Source organism: Rhipicephalus microplus, chromosome 6, assembly GCF_043290135.1.
Source record: "Rhipicephalus microplus isolate Deutch F79 chromosome 6, USDA_Rmic, whole genome shotgun sequence".
In the NCBI taxonomy this organism is placed as follows: Eukaryota; Metazoa; Arthropoda; class Arachnida; order Ixodida; family Ixodidae; genus Rhipicephalus; species Rhipicephalus microplus.
The window spans coordinates 111284788-111308125 of NC_134705.1; the positions used below are offsets into that span (position 1 = coordinate 111284788).

Genomic DNA, 23338 nt, shown 5'->3' on the forward strand with positions numbered 1-23338 from the left:
CAGCAGACTTCGTTTTTCTTGCATTATTATATCAGGCGCAAGGTCGCATCTAGTGTCACTAATCACTCCTACGACATCGTCGTCACGCACGCATGGGTGTGCACCAGCGCTACAAAAAACATGCATTGTTCGAAACTGTCTTGCAACCCCACTTGAATTGAGTGAGGTCGAGCTCAGAGTTTAAAGATGACTGCATCTCAGCTTCAAATTTTATGGAAGCAATGTTTTGGGTCAGCCTGAGACATCCACATCCTTTCATGGGTTTCTTTTGTTTACGGCCTCAAGTTGTCCCCTCCGCCTCAAGTGCGTAGCTGCTAAGCCTTGTGCACAATCTTATAGTTGCTCTGGTTATGTGCACAGTCCATACTTCGCTAGGGCGCGGTGTGATGGTGCTGGCTGCAGAGCTTCTACTAACGGCAAGAAGACCCCCAGAGCACATCTTGACGATGACTTCAGAGCAGCGCAAAAAAAATTTAGTACTGCGCGCGATATTGTCTTTTCTTTCATACAGTATGTGCAAAAATGCAAAGAAATATGCTTGTATGCATATATTGGAACTCCAACCTATGCTGAGTGAGGTGGCTCATAGAAAGAGGCGACGCTAGATAAATTAGCGAAGTTCATTGGACGTGCCATTTATTGAGGCATTATTCACATCACGGTTATCCATCTATATTATTGGAACACCTGGAGACTCTTATCGCAAGAGAACAAAAATTTACTGAGAAAGTGTACGAGTACACATGTGTCTCGCGAAAAACAATAGAATGCTTCAACGCACAGCTTGAGCAATGAAGCAGCACCTCTGTTCCGATTTTCTTTGTCTATGTTAAGAGAAGCATTTTGTACAACATTCGCTATTTTTAATACTGTTTCTGGGTCATTTGTATACAAAATGTATATACTGAGTTGTCTTTGTTTTGAATTTTTTCGCATATATAGGGCTTTTTATGTCACTGTTTACCAACTGGTGACCAAACATTCCACACTCTTCACATTTTTATTCATTGTAAAATATTTTTGTTGCTCTACAACATATATTTTTGGAGAAGAGCATTTCATTGTGCAAAGTTTAATATGATGCAATGCATGCTGGAGTACTTTTTAAACTGGCAAAAGCGATCTTCGTAGACATACGAAAAACAACCATTTTCGCGCGGTAACGAATGAGTTAACATATTTACTCAAATCTAAGCCAAAGTTCTTGTTTTTTTTTTTTTTTCAAAAACGATGTGCGAAATTGGCTCGAAAAGATGTCTCGAAAAGATTTTCGAGACATCTTCAGGTAGCGCTGTACGTTGACACGGTCGCTCAGGCTCAGCAGCGGAAAAGTGGTCCCCATGGCTACACTGGTGAATCGCATAGTCTGCTTTGTACTGTGCATTGTTCTGAAATCTTGCAGTTCCACCAGTTCCAAGCTCATTAAGTGAGGTGTGGGTCAATGAACTGGCGAGATTTCACACCAGCAAGGATCGGCCACGTCACATGATTAAGACGACGTCGATCACTGCGCACTTTGACACCCCCTCCATTCCTACTGCGTGCACAACAGGCAGCAACAAGCGCGAGCGTGGAGTTGACAGTTTTTTGGAAGCGATCGTTTAGTGCAGTCGCATTGGTGGAGTTCTAGAAGTGTTGCGCCTTAACCACGTGCTTGCGAAACGTCCGAGGGCCATGTCATGCAAGCACTCACTGCTAGTCTTCAACTTATACCTTTGAGATCTGACTGACTGTGTGAAAACCGCGCTTTCTCACGCTGGGACTGACATCGCCGTTGATCCCAGTGACATGACCAGCTAACTACAACAGCTAGACATCTTCATTATTAAGCCCTTCAAAGATAAGCTTCCCAAGCACTACACTCCCTGGCTTACGTTGGAAGAACCTCAGCTAACCCGAACCGGGCGCATTAAGCGCGCTTCGCTCGGTTAACCGGAGAACTGGATTGCCATGGGGTGGAACGAAATTCGAGATGACACAATCATAAGAGCCTTCAAAAAGTGTTGTACATTTGAAATGCGATGAATGGAAGTGAGAACGACACTCTCTGGGATGAAACGAGCAACAACAACGACAGTGATGCTGCAGATGATAACAACGTCGAACAAACGTTCTATGTACCTACGGAGTGTGCACTTATGCATTATTAATAATGGGTTTTTCTCCCTATGATATGGCGTTTCTTTCATTCGGCCTGCATTCAAGTTGTTTACCCCCCTGGCTTTGAGAACTCGGGGGTCGGCCTACAATCAGGGGCGGCCTAAATTCGAGTAAATACAGTTCATCAAGAGGCACCAGGGTCATAATCTTCATAGTGTGCCGTTTCTCGAGTGCCCTGATTTTACTTTTCTGTACCTTGCATCTCTAAAACAAGGAAAATTCCAATCTTTAGTGTGTTTTATGAAAATTAACCTCTTGCACATGTGGCCTTTTATCTGATGAACCTTTTTTCCCCTTATTATAATTTTTTTCAATCGTTTACTGATCAGCAAAGAACATACTGCATGAATGTTAAACCAAGTTTTCTGCATGAAGTGGCGCAATATACATGACATAAAGTGAAGTATTGTGATATTATTAGGCCATACAGCATGATGCCTTACCAGCTTTCTTGTATTAATGCATCATTAACATAATCAAGTCTCAACTGCAACTGATCATTGACCACTTTAATAGGACATTATAAGAAAGACTGGCTCTCATCATGACCACTTATCCCTTTCTCTCATATAACAGGCAGTTATAGCCAAGAAATTGGTGGAATAGAAATTTCTAAGCCATTTATTAATTAGATTATGCAAATTGGGCTGACATAAATTCATCTCCCTGCTTCACTCAAGCTCATTGGCACACCTCACTGGTGATGCGCTCATTTTTCAGCCAGTTGCAGACACGTGATCTTCGAGGCTTTTGGCATTTCTGAAAAGTCACGAAAGCTTGCGGCAATACCAAATGCACCTAAAATGCATCACCAGTGCTCTACTTCTCCTCCAAGTGTTTGGCCACTAAGTTATGAAACTCAGCACACAATATGTTGGATGGCGGCATCCGATGACAAAGCCCACAATGCCTAGACGTGGCAACGAAAAAACGGTCTGCATTGTGCTTGGTCGCGCATTTCGGGACGCTAACATGCAGGAGGTTCACTGTTGATGCGCAAAATTCTGGACAGACAGGAATAGAAAGACCCAATACTACAAAATTACGGACTTTTATTACTAAAAATCTAGGCGTATTTGTCCACCACCAAGCCCCAAACTCGACAGATCTGAAGCGATAGATTGGAGGCAATTGCAAACCCAGACCTTCCCCAACCCCATTCATATTAGGAGGATATACCCAGATGTCTATTCAGATTATACTTGCAAATTGTGCAGCTGGACTCGCGCATCGCTTAGGCAAATTTTCTGGAAATGTGCAGTTTTAGCAGAAGAAAATGCAGTCTCCCCAGATGAGGCTGCGGCGTTGTGGACGCTTGGGCTGCGCAGCTCCAAACTCCAGGATCAACTGTGGGCCATCCAGCAAACCCGCGAGGCAATGAGAAGACAGGGTCTTCGGTCCTCCTCACGGGTGGCCTAGGCCCAGGTTACGAATTTGCCGGATTTATTAATAAAGCTGTTACCTCCCCCAGTTCCAAGGCGCCAATGGGCAATGAGATTCATTGCTTGTGATGAGACACATCGCAGCTTTTTCATTTTCGCATGCCCGCTAGTGGGATGTACTTGCCCGCACAGTTCAAATTCGTGTTGTACATCGGCGCTGTGAGCAGGGTTGTGCCTAGTCACGATTCTGAGCAGTAAGCTCGGCCGGGATACCCGATGTTTCAAGGTACGTCAATTTCGATCGGGAGTACAGAGTGATTCCTTGATGGCCTTCATCAGGAAGTGTGAAATGCTGATAGACAGAACCTACAACAGCGGGTCTGAGAAGTCAGTTCGAAACACTCAACTGCAATGCACGGGGCACTATTGTACTCTCGTGATCAATCTTCCGGCCAAACTGCAACATATTTATATTCTACACGATTGTCTGCCTAGGCACACAGAGCTAGTGCACAGTGCATCACTAAGTAGCGCAGTTTTTTACAGCCGTGACCTAGCAACACGCACGGGTGCAAGCAGCTGATGACGCTCTCCAACCACTGGCAAGGCAGGCTGAAGCAACCTGGTGGACGTGGCCAATCGGAAGCCTCCAAAAGATGTTCGTACATTGATTCCTGTGCGCTTGTTTTTGAAGGGAGAGAATTTGAACACAGAAAAATGCTCCTCCAGGGGAGCCTAAGCCAGCGGCACCCGGTTGCATCGTTGTGGAACTCATTTCTTTATCAATGTTTTTTTTTTTTGCAAAGTTCTCAATTAAGAAATTTTGAAATCTGTTATAAAAGAAAGTCACAGCTTTGCTGCAAAGGCGAAGCAATGGACGCGATAGCGACAAATCGGAAGGTCATACGGAGAATGACAAGCATATTGAAACGTGCCCTGCGTTTTTTATGCACAAATGATGCCTAAAACATACTCAGAGGTACAGATGAACACGAATAAGCATCTCAGTTGTTACTTTGCTGTGTTTGAAAAGCGCGCCCTTTTCGCAAACGGAGACTGTGAAACGATTGCAGCGAACTTTGTGTGCCCGGTAACTACAACATAATCGTTCTGGTGAAGCTGTAGGAATCGAGGGCGCCCTCCTACCTGGCGCCTCATTCCCCAGCTGCCGCACGTGCGTCACCGGCGTAGCCCGGGCGCGCATAAGCACCGGCATCCGCCAAGATGGCTGCCAGGGCGCCTCTTAGTCTGGGCGAGCCAACCGTCGGCTTCTTCCCGCGCTGGCATGTCCGGGCACGCTACGCTGGTGTGCTGCGCGGGCCTACGTCAGAACGCAGCGCCATTTCCCATTGGGCGCGCGTGACATCCTCCTCTCCTACGAGCTGTGTTGCGCCCGACAATTCGCTTGTCGCGGTACATGCTCTCAGGCCTTCACGAGAGGTTGACGCGCTGCCTAGCAGGCGGCTTCTCGTTCGTGCGTTCCACTTCGGCCCTTGTGGGGGTGTCGTCGCGTCCTAGGCAAGCGTACTTGCTCAGTCTTGCGGAGTTCCCTATACGACCTGCAAGCCCGTGAGTGTCGCACTGTGCTGCATCTTGGGTTAATAAACACGTTGTTGTTGTTATCATGCCTCGTGCGTGATTTCTGCGCCGTGCTGGAGAAAACGACGAACCCGGCCGCAACGTCTTCGCACGCAGCGGCAGTGGAGGATGTCGCATCCCCACACGGTTGCGCATAGTAGGTAAGCCTAGTGCAAACCTATCTCCACAAAGCCCAAGGCCAGTCTCGGCCCAAAGCCAGCCAAGACGTGCGATTGTCCCCACCACTAGATAAGCACCCACGTGAGGTCCACCCTGCCCCCTCTCCATGGGGCATGTGGAAGATGAAAGCGGCCGCTGCCGCGCTGTGACGATGTGGCGACATGCTCAATGCGCCATCTTGCTGGTAATGCTGAAAACACGACAGTTCTCCCGAGATGCCCGTCACTAGCGGTAAGAGGTAGATATAAATAGCTAGCCGTTTCAACGTTGAAGGAGGGACTCCTTTGTGGCTCAGTGGTTCCATTTCGCTCGCCTGAATCTTTGAATCTTTTTCTGTATTAATTTTCTTTGTTGTGTAATATATATATATATATATATATATATATATATATATATATATATATATATATATATATATATATATATATATATATATATATATATATATATATGTACGTATACATATACGGTGACGCCGACAGAAAAATCCAGCCAAAAGTGTCTATATAACTGCTATCGTAATAATGATTGTTTGGGTTTAACATCCCAAAACCATGATATGAGTATGAGAGACTTCATAGAGGAGGGCTCTGAAAATTTCAACCACTACGGTGTTCTTTAACATGCACATATATCTAAACCAACGAGCCTCAATTTTGAGATCTGTTAGAAGGGGTAAATAGACTGAATATGTGATTTTCAAAAAATATTTAGTTTTTCTTCCTCTCATTTTCTGCAATACGCAAGCCATGGCCCCCGTTCATCTGTTGCCACTGTTGACAATGTCCTCTGGTTCCCACGCCTGGGAAGTCTACTGGCCACTTAAGGCAGTATTTTTGCGAACTTGTGACTGGATGCATCGGCATCATCATGTGATAACGTTCCCAGCTTGCTATATTATCATGGTTGACAAAACACGAGACCACTGTGGCCTGTAGACAGCCGAAGGCATTTTGCACCAGGAAGCTCGAACTCATGCCGGTATCCTCGCTATGTTTTACATAACTCTGAACTTCATTACAAAGCTATAGCCCTGTGCAAATAGTGTATTTTAGGTTCAAGCGAATAGTGGTCTTCGAATAATTTCTAATCGATATTATCATGTGATAGTAATATCACGTGATAAAAAGAAAAATGTGCATACTTCTCATGATTAATTAACCTGCACAATATCTTTTTTGAATTGAAACAAGGCCTGTGCAAATGCTTTTTTTGTTGTTGTACGAAGAGAGTCGAAACAACTTTGAATTGTAGCAGAGTTTGACTTTCGGTAGAATGCAAATAAAACCTTGTAGTATATGCTGTGTTTTAGAATGTACTATACTTACAGCATATAAGCAAGTATAACAAGCTTTTGCACTTGAAAAATTATGAATTGATGTGAGGAAAACATGTTCATTTAGCTTTAAGGTAGAGCTTCACGGCAGTGCACATTTCTCCTGGATGGGTGTTTCACGAGTTAGCACTTCTTAACTGCAGTGAAACCACCTTTGCAAAGGCTTACGGTACATGTGGATTAACATACACCAAATCATTCATTTCGAATAGTTTGAAATTTTTGGCTATTTAAATTCGAATCGAAGCAAATTAGAATACAGTGATATTCATTCTACGCGTTCAAGCATACAAAGCTACAAACTGACGAGCTGCCAATAGGATCCCTCGTAGCCCTACCAGAAAAGCAGAGAAAAAGTCACAAAGATTTTCCTCATCCCAACACTGAGTAAAGTTGTCCATCTTTACGAGAAAATCATGTTCAACAGAACTCGCTACATACAGCCCTATTGCATTCACTGGGAAAGGCAAATTAGTCACAGTGGAATGGAGACTAGCACGTGGCTGCTCACTTGACGGTCTTTTCAGAAGCCATGTGGCCGCATGGATTGAAAGCATGGTTCGGTGGGTCGTTGTCAACGTAGAAGGCCGGTTCGATGCCTACGCACAGCTTGACCACAGGTCCTTTCTGCAAGATGCAATGCAAAGCAGGAAATTGACTGGGTCAGCTTCAGGAAGTCCACACCTTTGATAGCTTGTCGCAATATATTTACGCAAGAGAATCGAACAGCTAGAGATTAAATGATAGTACGCCCATTTGCCACATCTCATAAGTACGACAACAATGTACAGCGCCGCCAAAGCCCTGTTTCGTGCGGCCCTACAGCCTATTGGAAGGTGCAAACATACAGCACTTCAACCAGAAGTGAAACAATGGGCAGAACACAAATTTTTGAAAACCACCCGTACAGCTTTTCAACTGAATACATTTATTGAATTCAGTTTCAGTGAAGTGGCTATATTCAATGAACACGCTGAATATGGCCATTTCATGAACTGATCCTGTTCAGCAAGGTGAAGCATTATAAAAATGCAGCAATTTGTATCAATTATGCATGCATGCCGACGCACTGTGTGTTCAGAGGAGTATACTTTAAACTTCTTCGACCATGCTAGATATAACGAAACAGATAAAACGAAGCACATAAACTTTCCCTCAGAAACCTCAAAACAGTACACCATTTAAACAATATATTTCTAATAGCGGTTGCAGCACTGACCACTTCCGCTCAGAGCCTGAACAAAGAGAGAGAGATTTTCCTTCTCTTCGTCCAGTGCACGCACGCATGGTTCAAGAGACTGGCAGTATACATATAGTAATTTGGTAATGTTTGTACAAAAGAAATTTATGTAGCGCGAGGCGAAAAAATGAACACAGGAAAGAACAGACTGAGAAGACAGAGCGCTCTGTCTTCTCAGTCTGTTCTTTCCTGTGTTCATTTTTTCGCCTCGCGCTACATAAATTTCTTTCAAATATTTCACCAACAAGCCCACATCGCCACTCTTGTTGTACAAAAGAACTTAAATTTCACGACGACCCGCTTTTTACAACTAATTGGCTTGGTACCGGAATAATCCTTGAAGAGATAATGTATTGAAAACAGTGGTTATACAACACAGTTGTACCCCAAACACGAATCTTGCAATTTTTCGATTCCGTCTGAAATAAAAAACGCCCCTTTGCTTACATCAAACATTGACCAGATACTCACAAGTGCTGCGAGATGATAGTACGCCCATTTGCCACATCTCTGCACCATGCACCATGTCAATAAGCAAGGCTAGCCGCCTGCTTATTGACATGGTGCATGTATGGCCTCGTAGGTGTGAACTTGCCACACACATGCTCAGAAATGCCACTAACAACGCACGTGCACGAGGTATTATGCAATCCGCACTCGCGCTGTTGGCGCTGTTCAGCTTGATAATCTACTGGCAGCTCATGACACGGTCTTAGAATCTAAAATTTATTCTCCCGGCAGTTCATACACTTCTGCCTATGCGTCAATCGCGTGCATACACAGGGTCGTTACCTAAAAGAGCTCCGTCCAGAGTACCTTAAGCTGGCTGAAAAGATTCTGATATTTTCATATTTTTCAGTCTATGTAAACTTTTCCTGGTCGACGTACAGCTGATCTCCTGCCTTGTGGCACACGCAGTTACAAGCTTAAGCATGCGAAAGGACAAGATGCAGCTATTTTCACTGAGCAAAACGACTTTCACTTGACGTCAGCGTTCGTTATGACAGCAGAACATTCCTAGTTACACTTTACTGGAGTGGAAGCTCCAGCTTTTCCTTTGCTTCCCGCGCTAAAGAGAACGTGCTAGTTGGACTTCACAAGGCAACAAATTACAATGCGCACAGCTTAGTCGAGCACAAAGGCATTCTACGCAGCCTTGTGAACTTCAGTTGCCATTATTGTGATGGCAATGACAATGTGTCTTCTGACAGGAAGCTGTAGGCAACGGGGTTTTGGTTTCGTTTTCACGCGCAGGCAATTTTCGGACTCAATTTATCAGAATATGCACGTTAGATTCAATTTCTTAAATTTTAGAATAAGGATTCACTCGCACCTGCTTGAGCTAAGTAATACTGCCATTGGCAAGAATAATTTAATCTACTTTCCTTGCAGAGGTTTGAGGTCATGTTTTGGGCTTATTCAGGTGGTTTGTACCCATTTTTTTAGCAAGGCTGAGTGTCACTGCCTGCATCCTTAGTTTTTCGATTATACAATGCTCGGAATACATGATGGTTTTGTGTGGTCCCCTGAAAGTCGCATAATTGGGTTTCCACTGTAACATAAAATTCAAAAGTAACACAATGCAAAGCCAAAGTACCAAAGAGTCTTAAATATGGCACTCCGATATCTTTCGAGGACGTTTAACAAGTCTGGTTATTGGCACAATTAAGGGTAAAAAGCTCACCTTGAGGCACATGGGGCAGGTGCGCACGTTGGAGGCCCCCTCGGGGAGCCCCCAGTGGTGCAGGCCCTGGACATGGCCGCAGTGCAGGTAAACGTACGGCTGCTTGTCGCCCTGGCTCAGCGTGGCCCGGCTAGCAATCACCAGCGTGTTCAGCCCCACGGGGCATTGGGGGCGCCCCGCATTCAGCTCCTCCACCCGTGCCTCCAGGTGCTGCTTCGTCTGCGATTTCATGACATGAAGAAAGGTCCCGGAACCATGCAAGCAGAGTGTTTGACTATTGCAAAGACAAGAGGGCACGATTTCAATAATCGTAAAGCTTGCAGTAAACATGTACTTATTAGGTTAACGAGTGTGAACAGTTACTTTTATCAATAACTGCACCGCCACAACGCTGACATGTAGAAGTTCTGGAAGCAGGAAGTGTGCTTAGAGGGCCAAAACTTTGCGACAAGCGTCATAAACACATGGCAATAGAGCAATCGAAACACCTTGAAATGCACTGAACTTTTTTATTTTTGCTAGCTTTGTGTGCGCAAAAGAAAAAGCACCGTTTACCATCCCCCTAAAAATCTCCTACCACATTCACCATTGAATCGCCTTCAAGTACACGCAAACTTTAGCAGTGGTAAATTTGCAGCATATCCTAACACGTCACAGATGTTAAGAATGAAACATCGACCCACCGGTGACTTCATGAGTCCCTCGGCCGACCGAAAGAGGAGTGTTGCTCCGCAGAGGTCAATGAGCGAGCCGTCTCGCAGAACGTTCGTCTCGTCTTCAATCTGGACCACAAAAAAAGAGCAACACGCATCTTCAATTGTCAGAGCACTGTTACATCTGAGGCTGAAGCAAGAAAGCCACATGCACGATGCCCAGCTTAGGAGAACATTGTTTCACTTCAAACTGTATCTTTGTTTACTTATGGCTTATTTGGTCAGCCCACCCGGTCTTCTGGCTTAGAGTCATCATGCCGAGGCAGCTTACAAACAGAGAGCGAGAGGAAGCGAACTAAAACAATACGTTGGCAATCTCAGAGCAGCGCACCTGTTGCGCCAGCTTTGCTGCACCGCATCGACAAATGGCACCGATTAATTCAGTAGACATCTCCGACATGTCTGGTCACAGCAACAGTCTCTGAAGCTCAGTTCATAAATCTGGCAATAGTAATCACTCGAGCAGCCATCTTCAAGTCGAATCACGTGGCTGTCAGCGAGCAGCATTAATATTTCCTCTGCCTTTGCTAGCCGCCTGCTTATTGACATGGTGCATGTATGGCCTCGTAGGTGTGAACTTGCCACACACATGCTCAGAAATGCCACTAACAATGCACGTGCACGAGGTATTATGCAATCCGCACTCGTGCTGTTGGCGCTGTTCAGCTTGATAATCTACTGGCAGCTACATGATTTTCGGGCTTGTGCAACTTGAAAAGTCCTCTCCGTCACATTGCGTCACGCTCTCAGTTCGAAGTCAGAGCAGTCAGGAGCACTCCGAGTCGGAGGCCGACACTCCGAAAGCACCAGCGGATGGTAGCCTGAGCCCTCAATTGTACCACCCAAATGTGGAGCCACTTTTCAGAGCGCTCATAAACGCCCAACCCAATGCACCATTAATGAAGTCAGCAGCGTTACAGGATAAGAAATAGGATAAAAAGATGCAAATGCCTCGTGTGACCATACCACAGGCTGTGTATTAAAATAATTTTCAGGGAAAATGAAGCAGAAAAACCAGAGCACGCAAGAAAATAGAGCATGTCTCATAGAAATCGCACAGCCTTATCCACACTGACCCAAGATGAGGAACGAGAAAACATCCTATTTACGACAGTCAAACATAACGAAATATGTAATTTGTCGTAGCTGGCACCAATAAAGTCATCGACCATTTATTCAAACGCCGAAAATTTAGACATGTCCACTTATTCAGACACCTCCACAGCACCGCCACTCGTCCCGTTGAAGTATCGCAAACCCACGACCGAAAATTCGGATGCCCCGCAGTGTGCAGTTAGATTTTTTGGACTCCGGCTGACTGATCCAGGGGGGCATAGAACGTTATGACCAGATGTCCATAATATTCACAATGTTTTTACTAGGTTGCCAGCAGCAAAACGTTGCACAGTTGCACTGGCGAAGGCTAGAGATGAAGCCAATCGGTGGTGGAACAGGGTACATGGGTTTGGGAGCAGGCAAAAGTGCCTTTTGATAGCAGGCTTGGGGCAAAAATGTCTTTTTGAGCAAGTTTGGAGCAGTCAGGGAGAACGTTCAGAGCAGATTAAACTCCGTTACACAGCGCTCGTAAAGCAACATTTGTCCGCTGCTGTATTTTCCAAACAATTGTGCAATAGCCTTATTTTTGCGATAGCAGTCACTCTCGACGGGTTCTTGCCATTGCCGTTGCTGTCAAATCTCATATGAAGCCCATATTGATAAAATACTGTCGTGCAACATATGTTCTACCCATAGGTGAAAGCACCCGAGCAGAGATCAAACAGATGAAGCAGAGATCAAATGAACTGCCCTTCTCTGTGACTCAGAGGGCGCATGCGATAACATCACCCCGCTCAAGACACATGTTGTTGAAGCAGAGAGGAAATGCACCACCCGTTTGAACAAGACGAAAAAACACGAGCGAAGGAGGGGGAAAGGAAAGAGTGTTTTTCGAGCAGCAACTCTGAACTTTGCTTCCAATGGCACGGTCGCAATCGCTGGTGTGCGCGCTAGCTCGGCAGCCATGAGAGGACAGCCACGCGCAGTCTTGTGCACCTGTCTTAGCTTGTTCCAGGAACCGGACACCACCCCCGCTTCTTTTGAGCACCTTTAGTTTCTTTTCTAAACGCTGCCATTGAATTATATATATAAAAAAAACATAGTTCCACCAAAATGGCCAAGCAATGACTGCGACAGCAATAAATTGTAATGTTATACGAAGTAACGCTAGGAGCTAAGATTTTTTTATCTGATATCGCGTAACTCTACAAAATGCTGGTGTAAGAGAATAAGGCCGCTCCATGGAGAGACGCTCTTTCCAAAGTCTCTTCGCTTTAAGAGCACAGTTCGTGGAAGGGTACAAAAGCCATTCACGGTGATGCCTGCCGAGTTAGTGCGCGGACCAGTGATTGCGACCGTGCCCTCAGTATCGAAGTTCAGAGCTTCAGCTCATGTGACTGCAACACGATGTTTCAGCCTTGTTTCCGGACTTGGTGCTAGATAGCTGTCGCACCTTGCAGCCAAATTCGGATCATGGGGCGCGGTACAGCGCTGATAAATAGATTTGGCACAACAGGGGCAGTTTGGCACAGGATGGCGCAGGTAAACCAGTTTGGAGCCCAATGACGCAAATGGCGCAGCTGTTCCAGCTTTGGCCAATGTACAAAAGCCAATGCTGAAATTACAACTGCCAATCTCAAAGGTGAAGGTAGCAGTCACTTTATCCGACCAAGTTGCACCGAATGGCTACCATAGCCAAACTGCAAGTCAAGCCGAGCCACACTTAAAGTCAACTCGGTGTGACGTCCAAAATGGCCACCTGTATGAAACGAACATCGAAAGGACAGAGCCACCAGCCTTGAAGCATGAATTGGCCCGATGTCATTCTCTTTGGGCATGTGGAAATTTGCTTGTCAAATGTTTCTGCATCTAGGCCTGATCTGATTCATATGCTTTCTGTCTCGCTCTTTTGCTTGTTGCTGTGGCTGCAACACCCACCTGTTTCGTCTGCGCAGTCGGTACTAACAAAGAAACGCGACAACTACAAGACACTGACGATGGTGAAAAAAAAGCCTCAATCATTCACCATATCGGACGTGACCAACCTCAATCTTACCTTTTTCGGGAATTTCGCCAAGTTTGACGATGATGGGAACCAGCACAGGTGAACAGGGACTTTGATGAGGCACCGCCAATGCCACTGCTATCAAATGCGAATTTAGCGCAAGTCCTAACAGCACTACGACCTACAGTGATGGCCAAACACTGGCTCAAATATGGGCTAACTTGATCGTCTGCAATTGCTTTTTTGTGCAGACGTATGTTGATAAGTTTTTCCGGCCACCGACACCAATAAAGGTGTCTTCTTGTGAATCAGAGCTCTTTTTTTTTTTTTCGAACTCTCAAATATTTGGAATTTTCAGCGGTTCCTGTCGAGTCCCGAGTAAATGGCTAGCGACTGTAACTCCAATGGCAAGAAAGCAATGTTATGCTAAGGCACTCCGTTACTACATTTACGCGGTAATCTGCTACAGAATGTGTAATAGAAGAGGCATGTGCGAAAGACGTACCCTGACACCCTTCTTGGGGGCCGATCGGGACTCGCGGATGGCATACACGTTGCCCCCGACAGACACCTCACGCCAGATTCCGGGTGTGGCACCACCGCAGAAGGACCCTTGCGGGTGCATGATGAGGACGCCATTGGTCGTCAAGCCATCTATCTCCCCGTCCTGCTGCCATTTGGTTGCCTTCTCCTGCGTGAATGATTGATATTTAATTCACTGAACAAGGGTTAGGCCAGACGCACTAAATATTGCCCTTCTGCACCATCCCTCATTCGCAAAAAGAAACAAGAAAACTCACATACACATCTAATTTGAAAAAGATCACAAATCAGTGTGGTACATTGGGAACTGATTATGAGATATATAAATGGAATAAGTTGTGGGCTTTACTACAGGTATTTTTTCTTCTGCAGTTAGCACGCTTCACCCCATGACACTGCCACACTGCGTGCGATCGCAGTTTACCACTTCCTTTGATAACACCAAAAAACATGCTTTCAGAATTGTATAACTCTTTCTTTATTTCAACCAATATTAATATAAGGAGCACCCACATTTACATCTTCTTTTACTTTGTCTGAATGCCTACAGGGTTCCAGACTTGCACGTTTTTCGACGGAAGCTGCCATTAGGCCGAACGCAATGAAAGATCCAGTGCTGGTCAGGGTATCAGAACATGATGGGATACTTCCCTTCATTGACACCAAAACAATGGACTATGTGGACATCAGTTCCACGGGGTTTTGAAATGAAAGCCCCATCTTCAGACTTCAGCACAGACATCAGTGATTCTCCTCTTCAAACTTCGGCGATTCTCGTGTCTCGCAACACATTTGTCTTCCCAGAGTTGCCAAAGGAGTGTTCTGTTGACAAGGCTTGTGCAAATATTAGAATGCTTCAAATATTATATAATTAACAGTACAATATCCTAATTCACTTCAGTTTGAATTTAAGTTATAGAAAGTTTCGAAGTATTCGCAATGAATGAAATGATGCACACTAAACTGCATGTTACTCTTTCCTGTAAGGATGGTTTCACTGCGGTAGAAAGCGCTACGCCGCGAAAACACTCATCTAGAACAAATCTGCACTGCCACGAAGCCCTACTTCAAGGTTTAGTGAACATACTGCCCTCAAATCGATTCATTCTTTCTGTTTAAAAGCTTGTTATACCACCTTAATTGCTTAAAGTATATTGAACGTTAAAACATACATATTTTACAGGTTATCAGTTGCATTCTACTGCAACTCAAATTGTGCTACCATTCAAAGTTGTCTCGATTTCCTTGAACCAAGAATAATGCTTTTGCACAGGCCGTGTCTCAATTTTCAAAAAACATTTTGTAGGTAAGTTACGTCAAGACAAATATACTCATTTTCATTTATAATATGTTTGGCATACCATTACGATTATATTCGATATTATTCAGCTAAAATCACCATACACTTCAAGCCTAAAATTCGCTATTTTTACAAGCCTACTGTTCACCAGTACAATTCTCACAAGATACCGGTAATCTTTTAGTCCTCAAGTTGTAGCAATTGTCCACGGAGCTCACCCCGAGGAAGATGTTGCGGGAGGAGTCGAACCCCGCGGCGAACACGTACGAGCGATGCGATCGGTTCCGCTCGCAGAGGATGCGGCAGGCGAAGCGGGAGATGGTGCTCTGGGCGACCCTACAGGCACCCGCCTTGTTGTCCCCCCCGGCCACGGTGTCCATCACCACAAAGTCTATGGGGCTCTCCGAGGAGCGGCCAATCTGCAAGAGGAAAGTGCGCGTGCACTAAACTCAGCACACAATGCAGCAAGAGAGTCATTTAAGAGTGGTTGGGTTCATGACTCTCCAAAACAGTGGATATTCGAGGGCCGTTAACCTTATTGAACATTGTATAATGAGAAGTGCTGTGTGAATAAAAGCACTTCGTGAAGACAACACTTTTTTTTTCATTTATTTACCCTAAGGGCCCAACGTGGGCGTTATATAGGGACGAGCATAAAAATTTATGTAAAATGCAATAGAAACAAAATAAGATAAGAAAAATAAGAAACAGTGAAGCAAAAATAGAAATTCTTAGCAGTACACTTCTCCCCACCCTACATCAACGTACTGCATTTTTTTCGTTATACAAGAATTATACGTATATTGTTTGTCTTGCATATACAGGCATTGCGACAACATGATTAGGAAACACATTTTTTAAAAACGATAGTCTTTCTTGGTGCCTTCGGTGCAAAAAGTTTGGTCTGTCTGTCTGTCTGTCTCTGCATTTGTCTGTTTGGCCACCCTTAACAATACTCCTTAACGGCACCAGTTGACACTTCAAACGGCCGACCCCATCCACAACGGCCACCGATATTGCTCAAGATTTAGTGTTCATACTTGTGCAATTGTCAATTAAAAAACAATCATTGCGAATATTTGAGGCACCATAACAACACGTCAATATTCTGTATGTATGTCTTTTTACTAGAAAATGCATACATAAATAATTCTTAAGACTGTAGCGGTTATCACGCTGCGCTGACAATGCAACGCTTGCACGAAAAGGCAAGTGTTTCCAACGCTTTCCTAAGACAACACAGTGGTGGCACCTACCCGTCGCCTTGCGTTCTACATCTTATCGCATCCGAGACGGATGCGCACGCCGTGCGCTTTGTTTTCCAATATAACTGCCAGATGGCGCCCATGTCTATATTTACGCATTACCTTCATTCGCTAATGTGGGCTGACTGTCGACTAAATGTCATTTAATGTCATCTATTTAATGTGACAACAGCAACAATGTTTTCCCAGTTTCAATATCATGACTATTTATTGAAATTTGCCAGAGTACAGTGTAGGGTTAGATGATTTCCTGTATTGTGGAAAACGTGGTGCGAGGTTAAAATCACAGGAAGGCGAGAAGAAACTTTTTGTGTATCGTTGTCTTTTATTACGTTCCTGATAATTTTGCCTAGCACCAGATTTTTCGTAAAAATATCAAATTTCAATTCAGGCCAGATCATACGTGAACACCAACTTCACATAGAAAAAAATAGAAAACATGCACAGTTTACAGTTTTTCGTTGACTTATCTGAGGTACCAGGCAACATGATGTTGTACTAATAATAATGTTCACTTTGTTGACATATTTACAAAAGTGACCTAAGATCTGTCATCAAACAGCCATGAATTGCACTGGGGGTAACTCTCTCGCATTCGTTTATCCCATTTCTGCACGGCTACTAATAATGAAAGACATAGCAGCGTGCCCACCTGAAAAAGGTCCGTTTCCTCGTCGAGCACGTACTCCACGATGACCGCTTGCGTCCGTGATAACGTGTACGAAATGGAGTGCTGCTTGGTGTCCAGAACCGCCTGTCACAACGACACGCAAGAAAGACAACATCTTGGCAAGACGCTACAAGCTTCAAATGACACACATAAGAAACAAATAAATAGTAATGTCTCTACTACTTCAAGCACGAATTGAAACTCAATGTTTTTTTTTAGCAGAATGATTAGTATAATGACTGCACGTGACGACACTAATAACCGTGTCATAATTACACAAATCAGGTGCTATAGGTCATGTTGGCTTTCTCATAAGCGTTCCAGTCAAAATTTTGATCCGACACTAACTGCGGACAAGAAATGAAAGCAAGCGCCTGCCAGGACCCCAAATTCTTCCATTTCAATCCCCAGACATTCATAGAGTAGCAAGAGTATTCCGGTAATGATTCTGCTTATCTACAATAAACTGTGACTCAATGAAGGAAGCTGTTAGAACCAGGGTTTGAACAAGAGGACATAAAAACCAATGTGTCAAGAAATGTTTCGACCCTCAACAACCCTTATGCAACTTACTATCCCGAGAATGAGTATGTGGAGGAAAGCAGATGTACAACACTGGAATACGAGATACGAGTACGTAACGAAACCAAAATATAGTTAGATATAATCTCACTAACACAGTAAAATGACGAGCAAGCATCCCGGGTGCTGGCTCGATGGGGGCACTGTCAAAGATCTGTATTATTAGAACTGGCAAAACTGCTGTAAACAAACAAGATAGCTTTTTTTTTTTCTATACGCCTCCAAGCTTGCCAACATTTGTCTCGAGGTGCAAGAGACGTGGCCAGAGAAGCGAACGGTAGAGGAAAGGCTGTAAACAAACAAGATAGCTTTTTTTTTTTCTATACGCCTCCAAGCTTGCCAACATTTGTCTCGAGGTGCAAGAGACGTGGCCAGAGAAGCGAACGGTAGAGGAAAGGAGGCACCCACCCCAATATATTTTACCCCCTTTTCTCCCCCAAGGATAAACATTGACAAACCGCACACGACAGTAAGTTCTCTGCCTCCACGCCCCACCCCCCCTTAATAAAAGAAGAGCAGTGCCGCCGCTGGTGCGCAACCGATCTTAAATCCGTAACACTTGAAGCCTCAGTGAATCATTCGGAAAAAGAGTTTGTAGAGGTGGTATGGAGAGGGGGGGATATTGTAAATGTGAATGAATGACATGTAAGGATGTTATGAAAGTAAGGAAATGTAGGGATCAACAGGAGTGATCCCATAATATCTACACCACAGGCATGCATCTTTTCATACCACTAGACAGATCAAGAAAAATGGAAGAACAGCACTAGAGACACAACACAGAGCTCAAGGAGTGCTTGCCTTTGAAGACTGCGGTGTCTTGACAATATAGTGCTTGGATTTCTTGATGCCATTGGGGTAGGGACGCCTGTACAGGAAGAATTTACTCCGCCGCCTACCTTTCTCGCCATGCGGTAGAGAACCATTGTATCTGCGTACACAGGCAAGGGACAAAAGCAGGACGTTGCATTTGGCTTCACTTGGTTTTAACATCATCTTACATGCGGAATTACACAAATGGATACATGGATATGAATATTATAAAAAAAAGCACAGAAACAATGATTAAAGAAAGTCACATTCAATAATAAGAAGCTCGGTTATACCCTAAATTTATTATAAACATGCACGCAACTTTAGGTTCAATTGAAATTCTTTTTTTTTTCTAGTCACTGCACCAGTACACTTATTTATTCATCAGAATTATCAGTCATGAATATTTGACAAAAATGAAAAAAGTATAACATCAAGCTAAAGGAATTATCAAGTTATAATGGCCATAGTGCGACCTCTGCAGGCAAAGCTGCCCATGTTGAACGATATCTGGACTGACAACAGGGAACACAGAAATGGCTGTTTCGAAGAAGCGACCACTTCGGACATGCCGATTTTCACCAGAGATGTGAGCGCGGGCCAAGTAGCTTATTCGCTGAGCATTTTGTTTCCGAGTACAAACCTTACAATTCACATAGCTGTCAAGCAGTTGTGTTGCCTTGAATTAAAACTAGCCATTACCTCCACATTGCAAAATACAGGTGCAGATGCACAGGTGTTGTGCCTGTTTCATCTCCATTACAGCTGCAACATATGACCCCCTTTTATTCAGGTCAGAATTGTGTGGCTGCATGCCATATTCTCGCGAACGATTGTTTGAATTTTTCGAAGCAGTAACCTGAAATACAGTGGCTCTAGAAATAAAAACTATGCATAACTTTGACCTTGCTTGCAAACACTAGTTCGTGTCTTGTGAATCGTAACACCCATTACTTCGTAGACTTGTACGTCGTTAAAACTTGCACATCCAAAACCAATCATGTTATGACCAATCATGTGCATTGCTATACTATTTCTGTTGGACTAACTACTAACCATGTAGGCTACTAGTCAAAGTATTTTGTGTACATTCTTGTAATTAATTCTTATAATTAGGTCTAAATAAAAGACAATTTGATTTGATTTGAAACAAGATAGATGCACGTGATGTGAGAAACAAAGAAGAGGACCCAGACCCGATCGTCTGGTTGCGTTGAAAGTCAAGGGATCAACTGAACGAGACAGCGCCCCTGGCTCGTGCTTGTGCCCACTGCCCCTTCTTCCTACTTTATTTGCAACACACTCCTGCAGCCGGCCAATCCAAGCACGTTTTGAGAAAGCTCTGAGTGAACCTGCAGCCAGGAGGTGTTAACCGGCGATGGAAGGGGTTTGCAAAAGATGATGAAGCTAAGCAAGGTGGCGGCTTGTCTTGCGGAGAGAGCCATCCATTCAAGCTATAGTGTTTAAATGTGTTCGCAGTCAAGTTGTTTGATATCCTTAATGTTTCGTCTCGAGAACCGGTGCGCTCGCTTCTCTGCTTAGCGCTGCAGGTCGCGTCGACACGATGCCGCAACTCACGCCGGTGGCTTTTACGTTTCTTGCACCGCTTCTTGTAGTATGATGAGTCTGACTTTAGTCTACTCTTGTACATTCGGAAAGCTTCCTGGTAATCATCGTTATCTTTGGGCTGTTGTTGGTGATCCGTGTCAAGCATCTGGAGGTGCTGCGCGCATATGCTCCGCATGATCACTTCAGGTGTCAGGTGGTCATGATTGTGTGCCTGGCTCGCAGGTGCATCTGATCTGAGTGAAGAATCCATGGTTGACGACGATTCTTTTTTGTTCCACGAGGAGGACAATGATGTCAAAGTATTTTGATTCCGTCGGGCAGTGACGTCACTAAGAGTGGGAATCTCAGCCGCATTTGGACGCAGTGGAGGTTTGTCTACGTGCTCTGTGGCCGGTAGCGAATTGTCGGCGTCCGTACCAGCATCGCAAACAATGGCGCCCATCGAGCTAACGATTTCGGGTGCATGAGTATGACTCATGGCGGCATTCTTGGGAGACGACGCTGTGTGAGTTTCCCAACGACTTGTCAATCACGATGTGTTTCATTTCCCGAAAGTCTTCGTTTTCGCCGGTTCCCTGCATGAGCTGCTTGGGTAGTGCTGGAGCTGTGCACTGCAGCGCTTGTACATCCAGTGCAGGTCTCTGGCGACACGCTCCATCTGCTTGTAATGTTCCGTGGTGTCATAGACGGTCATGGGGTCCATGTCCTGAATTGAGTGCGGCTCATAACGGCACTGCTGCTCGCTGCTCTGCGGGTGCACGGGGCCACGCAACGGGCAGTACGTGTGTTTGCTCTCTTCGTCTGGAAAGTGGGACTGCTTTCGCAAGCTGTGGTTCAGGCCGTGAAAAACCGGGTCCTTGCAGTCTATGCTCGTGGTGCATCCTGAGTATCCCTTGGCAATCGAACTCTCTACGGCGTAACTTCGTGACAAGTACTTGTATAGAAGCGCCGTATATGGCATGAAAAGCGATCGGTTTTACTACATGTACCCAAAACTCGGAGTTGTACCGTATAAACCGGACTATAGGTCGAGTGGGAATATCGGTCGACCCCCCAAGTTCAGGTTACCGAAAAAGAAAAAAAAGGAAAACAACCCAAAACTGCCGAACCAGATTTACTTGCGAATTGGGCGCACCGCACCCCAATCGTCGGAGCTCCCCTCAACCCCCATCGCAACTGCTCCTATTCGTCCGACGAAGCACCACTGTCTTCTGAAGACGAGAGTTTGTCGCTGGCAGCCTCCCACAGCGCGTCATCTTCAGTGCCATTCAGCGAGTTGCTGATGCAACATTTCTTGAAAGCATTTTCCACCATAGAATCCGGCAAGGAGCGCCAGGCGGAAAGCACCCAGCCACAAACAGTCGCAAGCAGAGGCCTCTGTAGGCGAACCGTCGGTGTCTTGGGGTTGTCGCCGGACATCCACTCTTGGTATTCCAGCCGCACTCGGTCCTTGAACGGCTTGTTTAACACAACGTTGAGCAGCTGGAGGGTGGACGTCATACCACCTGGTATCACGGCGAGGTCCGTTTCCCGTCGCCGAGTGCATGTTTCACTACGTCGGTTAAGTGGCCACTAAATGCATCCAACACCAGCATGCTGCGAAGACGCAGCAGTGCACCTGGCCCAAGATTCCACACCACTCGTATCCATTCGAGCATCATGGCCTCGTCCATGTATCCCTTTTTGTTGACGTGAACGACAACACAGGGCGGCATTGTCCTTCGGCATTGTCTTGAGTTTGAAAATGACGAAGGGCAGAAGCTTTCTACCATCTGCCGTGCATGCCAGCATGATGGTGAAGCGCGAGTGCTCATTGCCAGTGGACAACAGCTTCACATCCTTTGGCGGCGCGCTGCGTGATCGTGGTCGACGAAGGCATGTCAAACCACACGGGGGTCTCATCGACGTTGCCAATCTGCCCCATCATGTAGTCGTTCTGCTCCCGAAGCCGGTTCACGATGCGCTGAAAGTTTATGAGCTTGTCCTCGAACTCCTCCGGCAACATTTGACGGATGTGCGCCACCGGAGAGAAAGTCCTTTGCGTCGCATAAATCGATGCACCCAAGAGTTCGGTGCATGAAACTCTTCTCTCGTGAGCCCAGCTTCTCGAGCGAGTTCCACGGCTTTCTTGCTAATGGTATCGACGGTCACTGGCAGCGAGCGCGCAGGAACTTCCCGCACAAAGTCCGCTATCTTATCCTCCAGCTGCAGATGAACGGCACTTCGTCCACAAAACGACATTTTTCGAGGATTGCACATCTGCAGTTTCCCTTTCTGCGCCCTCCAATAGCGCACGCTTTTTTCCGATACACCAAAGCGGCGCTGAGCAGCCATATTCCTGTTCACTTCTGCCAACTCAACAACATTTAGTTTAAACGCAGCTGAGTACTGCCTCCTCGCACCGCTAGACATATTCAGTGAACGAAAAAAAAAGGCCACTAAAAATGCAGCGCAATGTCAAGCGGAGCGAAAACTCAGAACAGATCGGAAGCAAATCACGAATACAAAGAAAACAGACGAAGAAAAAAAAGAACAGACTGCGATTGGATTTGGATGCGGATATGGCCACGTCTGGCTTCACAAGCATATGCAAGCCACATGTTGCCAGACAGCGTCGCACTTTCGGCTAGACACCGCTATATGAGACGATGGACGACTTTAGCTTACTACTTCATTGAAAATATCTCGACTTATATTCCGGTTTATACGTTAGTTGGCATTGAAGTTGTGAGGTCCGTAGAAAACTAAGTCGCGGCCTGCAACGTCGTCGAGGCGAGAGGAGTCGTAAGGCCGGTCGCAAGCGATGTCGCAGCCTGCTGCGATGTTGGTACAAGAGCGGCCGTGAAGCCAATCGAAAGTGAAGTTGCGGCCCGAGAAGGGATGCTGGTGGACCCCGGTGTATGATCTTGTTGTACCGAGGTGTTGTTGGTACGCTGTGAGCATTTCGTTAGGTTGTTGATGTCGCACAGAGAAGGTAGATATCGTCCCGCACATTGGCTGCATTGCAGGGTCCTGGCAGTTGGCGAAATGGTTGCGATTGCCGCAGCGAAAGCACAGCTTCTTTTCGTGAAGCCGCTTCCGCATCTCTTCCTGAGGTAGACGTTCAGAGCAATCCTGGACAGTGTGTTCGAAATAGCTGCACAGGACACAGGGGTGCGAGTATAGAGATCGAACTTCTGGTGCAAAAGACGTAGTGGAGGGCAAGGGTGGCTGTGGTGTCTGCAAGTCTCGCTGCGAAGACCTCTGGTCTGTTGACGATATC

General features: G+C 45.5%; 1 protein-coding gene across 4 annotated transcripts in view; it reads right to left on the reverse strand.

Moving 5' to 3' along the window:
* Pli (E3 ubiquitin-protein ligase pellino) overlaps positions 1–23338 on the reverse strand; it is a 143443-nt gene that overhangs the window by 9244 nt on the left and 110861 nt on the right. For all 4 annotated transcript variants that reach the window (XM_075866420.1, XM_037418896.2, XM_075866419.1 and 1 more), the window contains exons 3-9: positions 18496–18625; positions 17095–17196; positions 15396–15596; positions 13840–14025; positions 10244–10342; positions 9561–9779; positions 7148–7263 (exon numbers count right to left, since the gene is read on the reverse strand). In XM_075866420.1, coding sequence (XP_075722535.1) covers positions 7148–7263; positions 9561–9779; positions 10244–10342; positions 13840–14025; positions 15396–15596; positions 17095–17196; positions 18496–18625 — 1053 coding nt within the window. The remainder of the gene's footprint in view (positions 1–7147; positions 7264–9560; positions 9780–10243; positions 10343–13839; positions 14026–15395; positions 15597–17094; positions 17197–18495; positions 18626–23338) is intronic.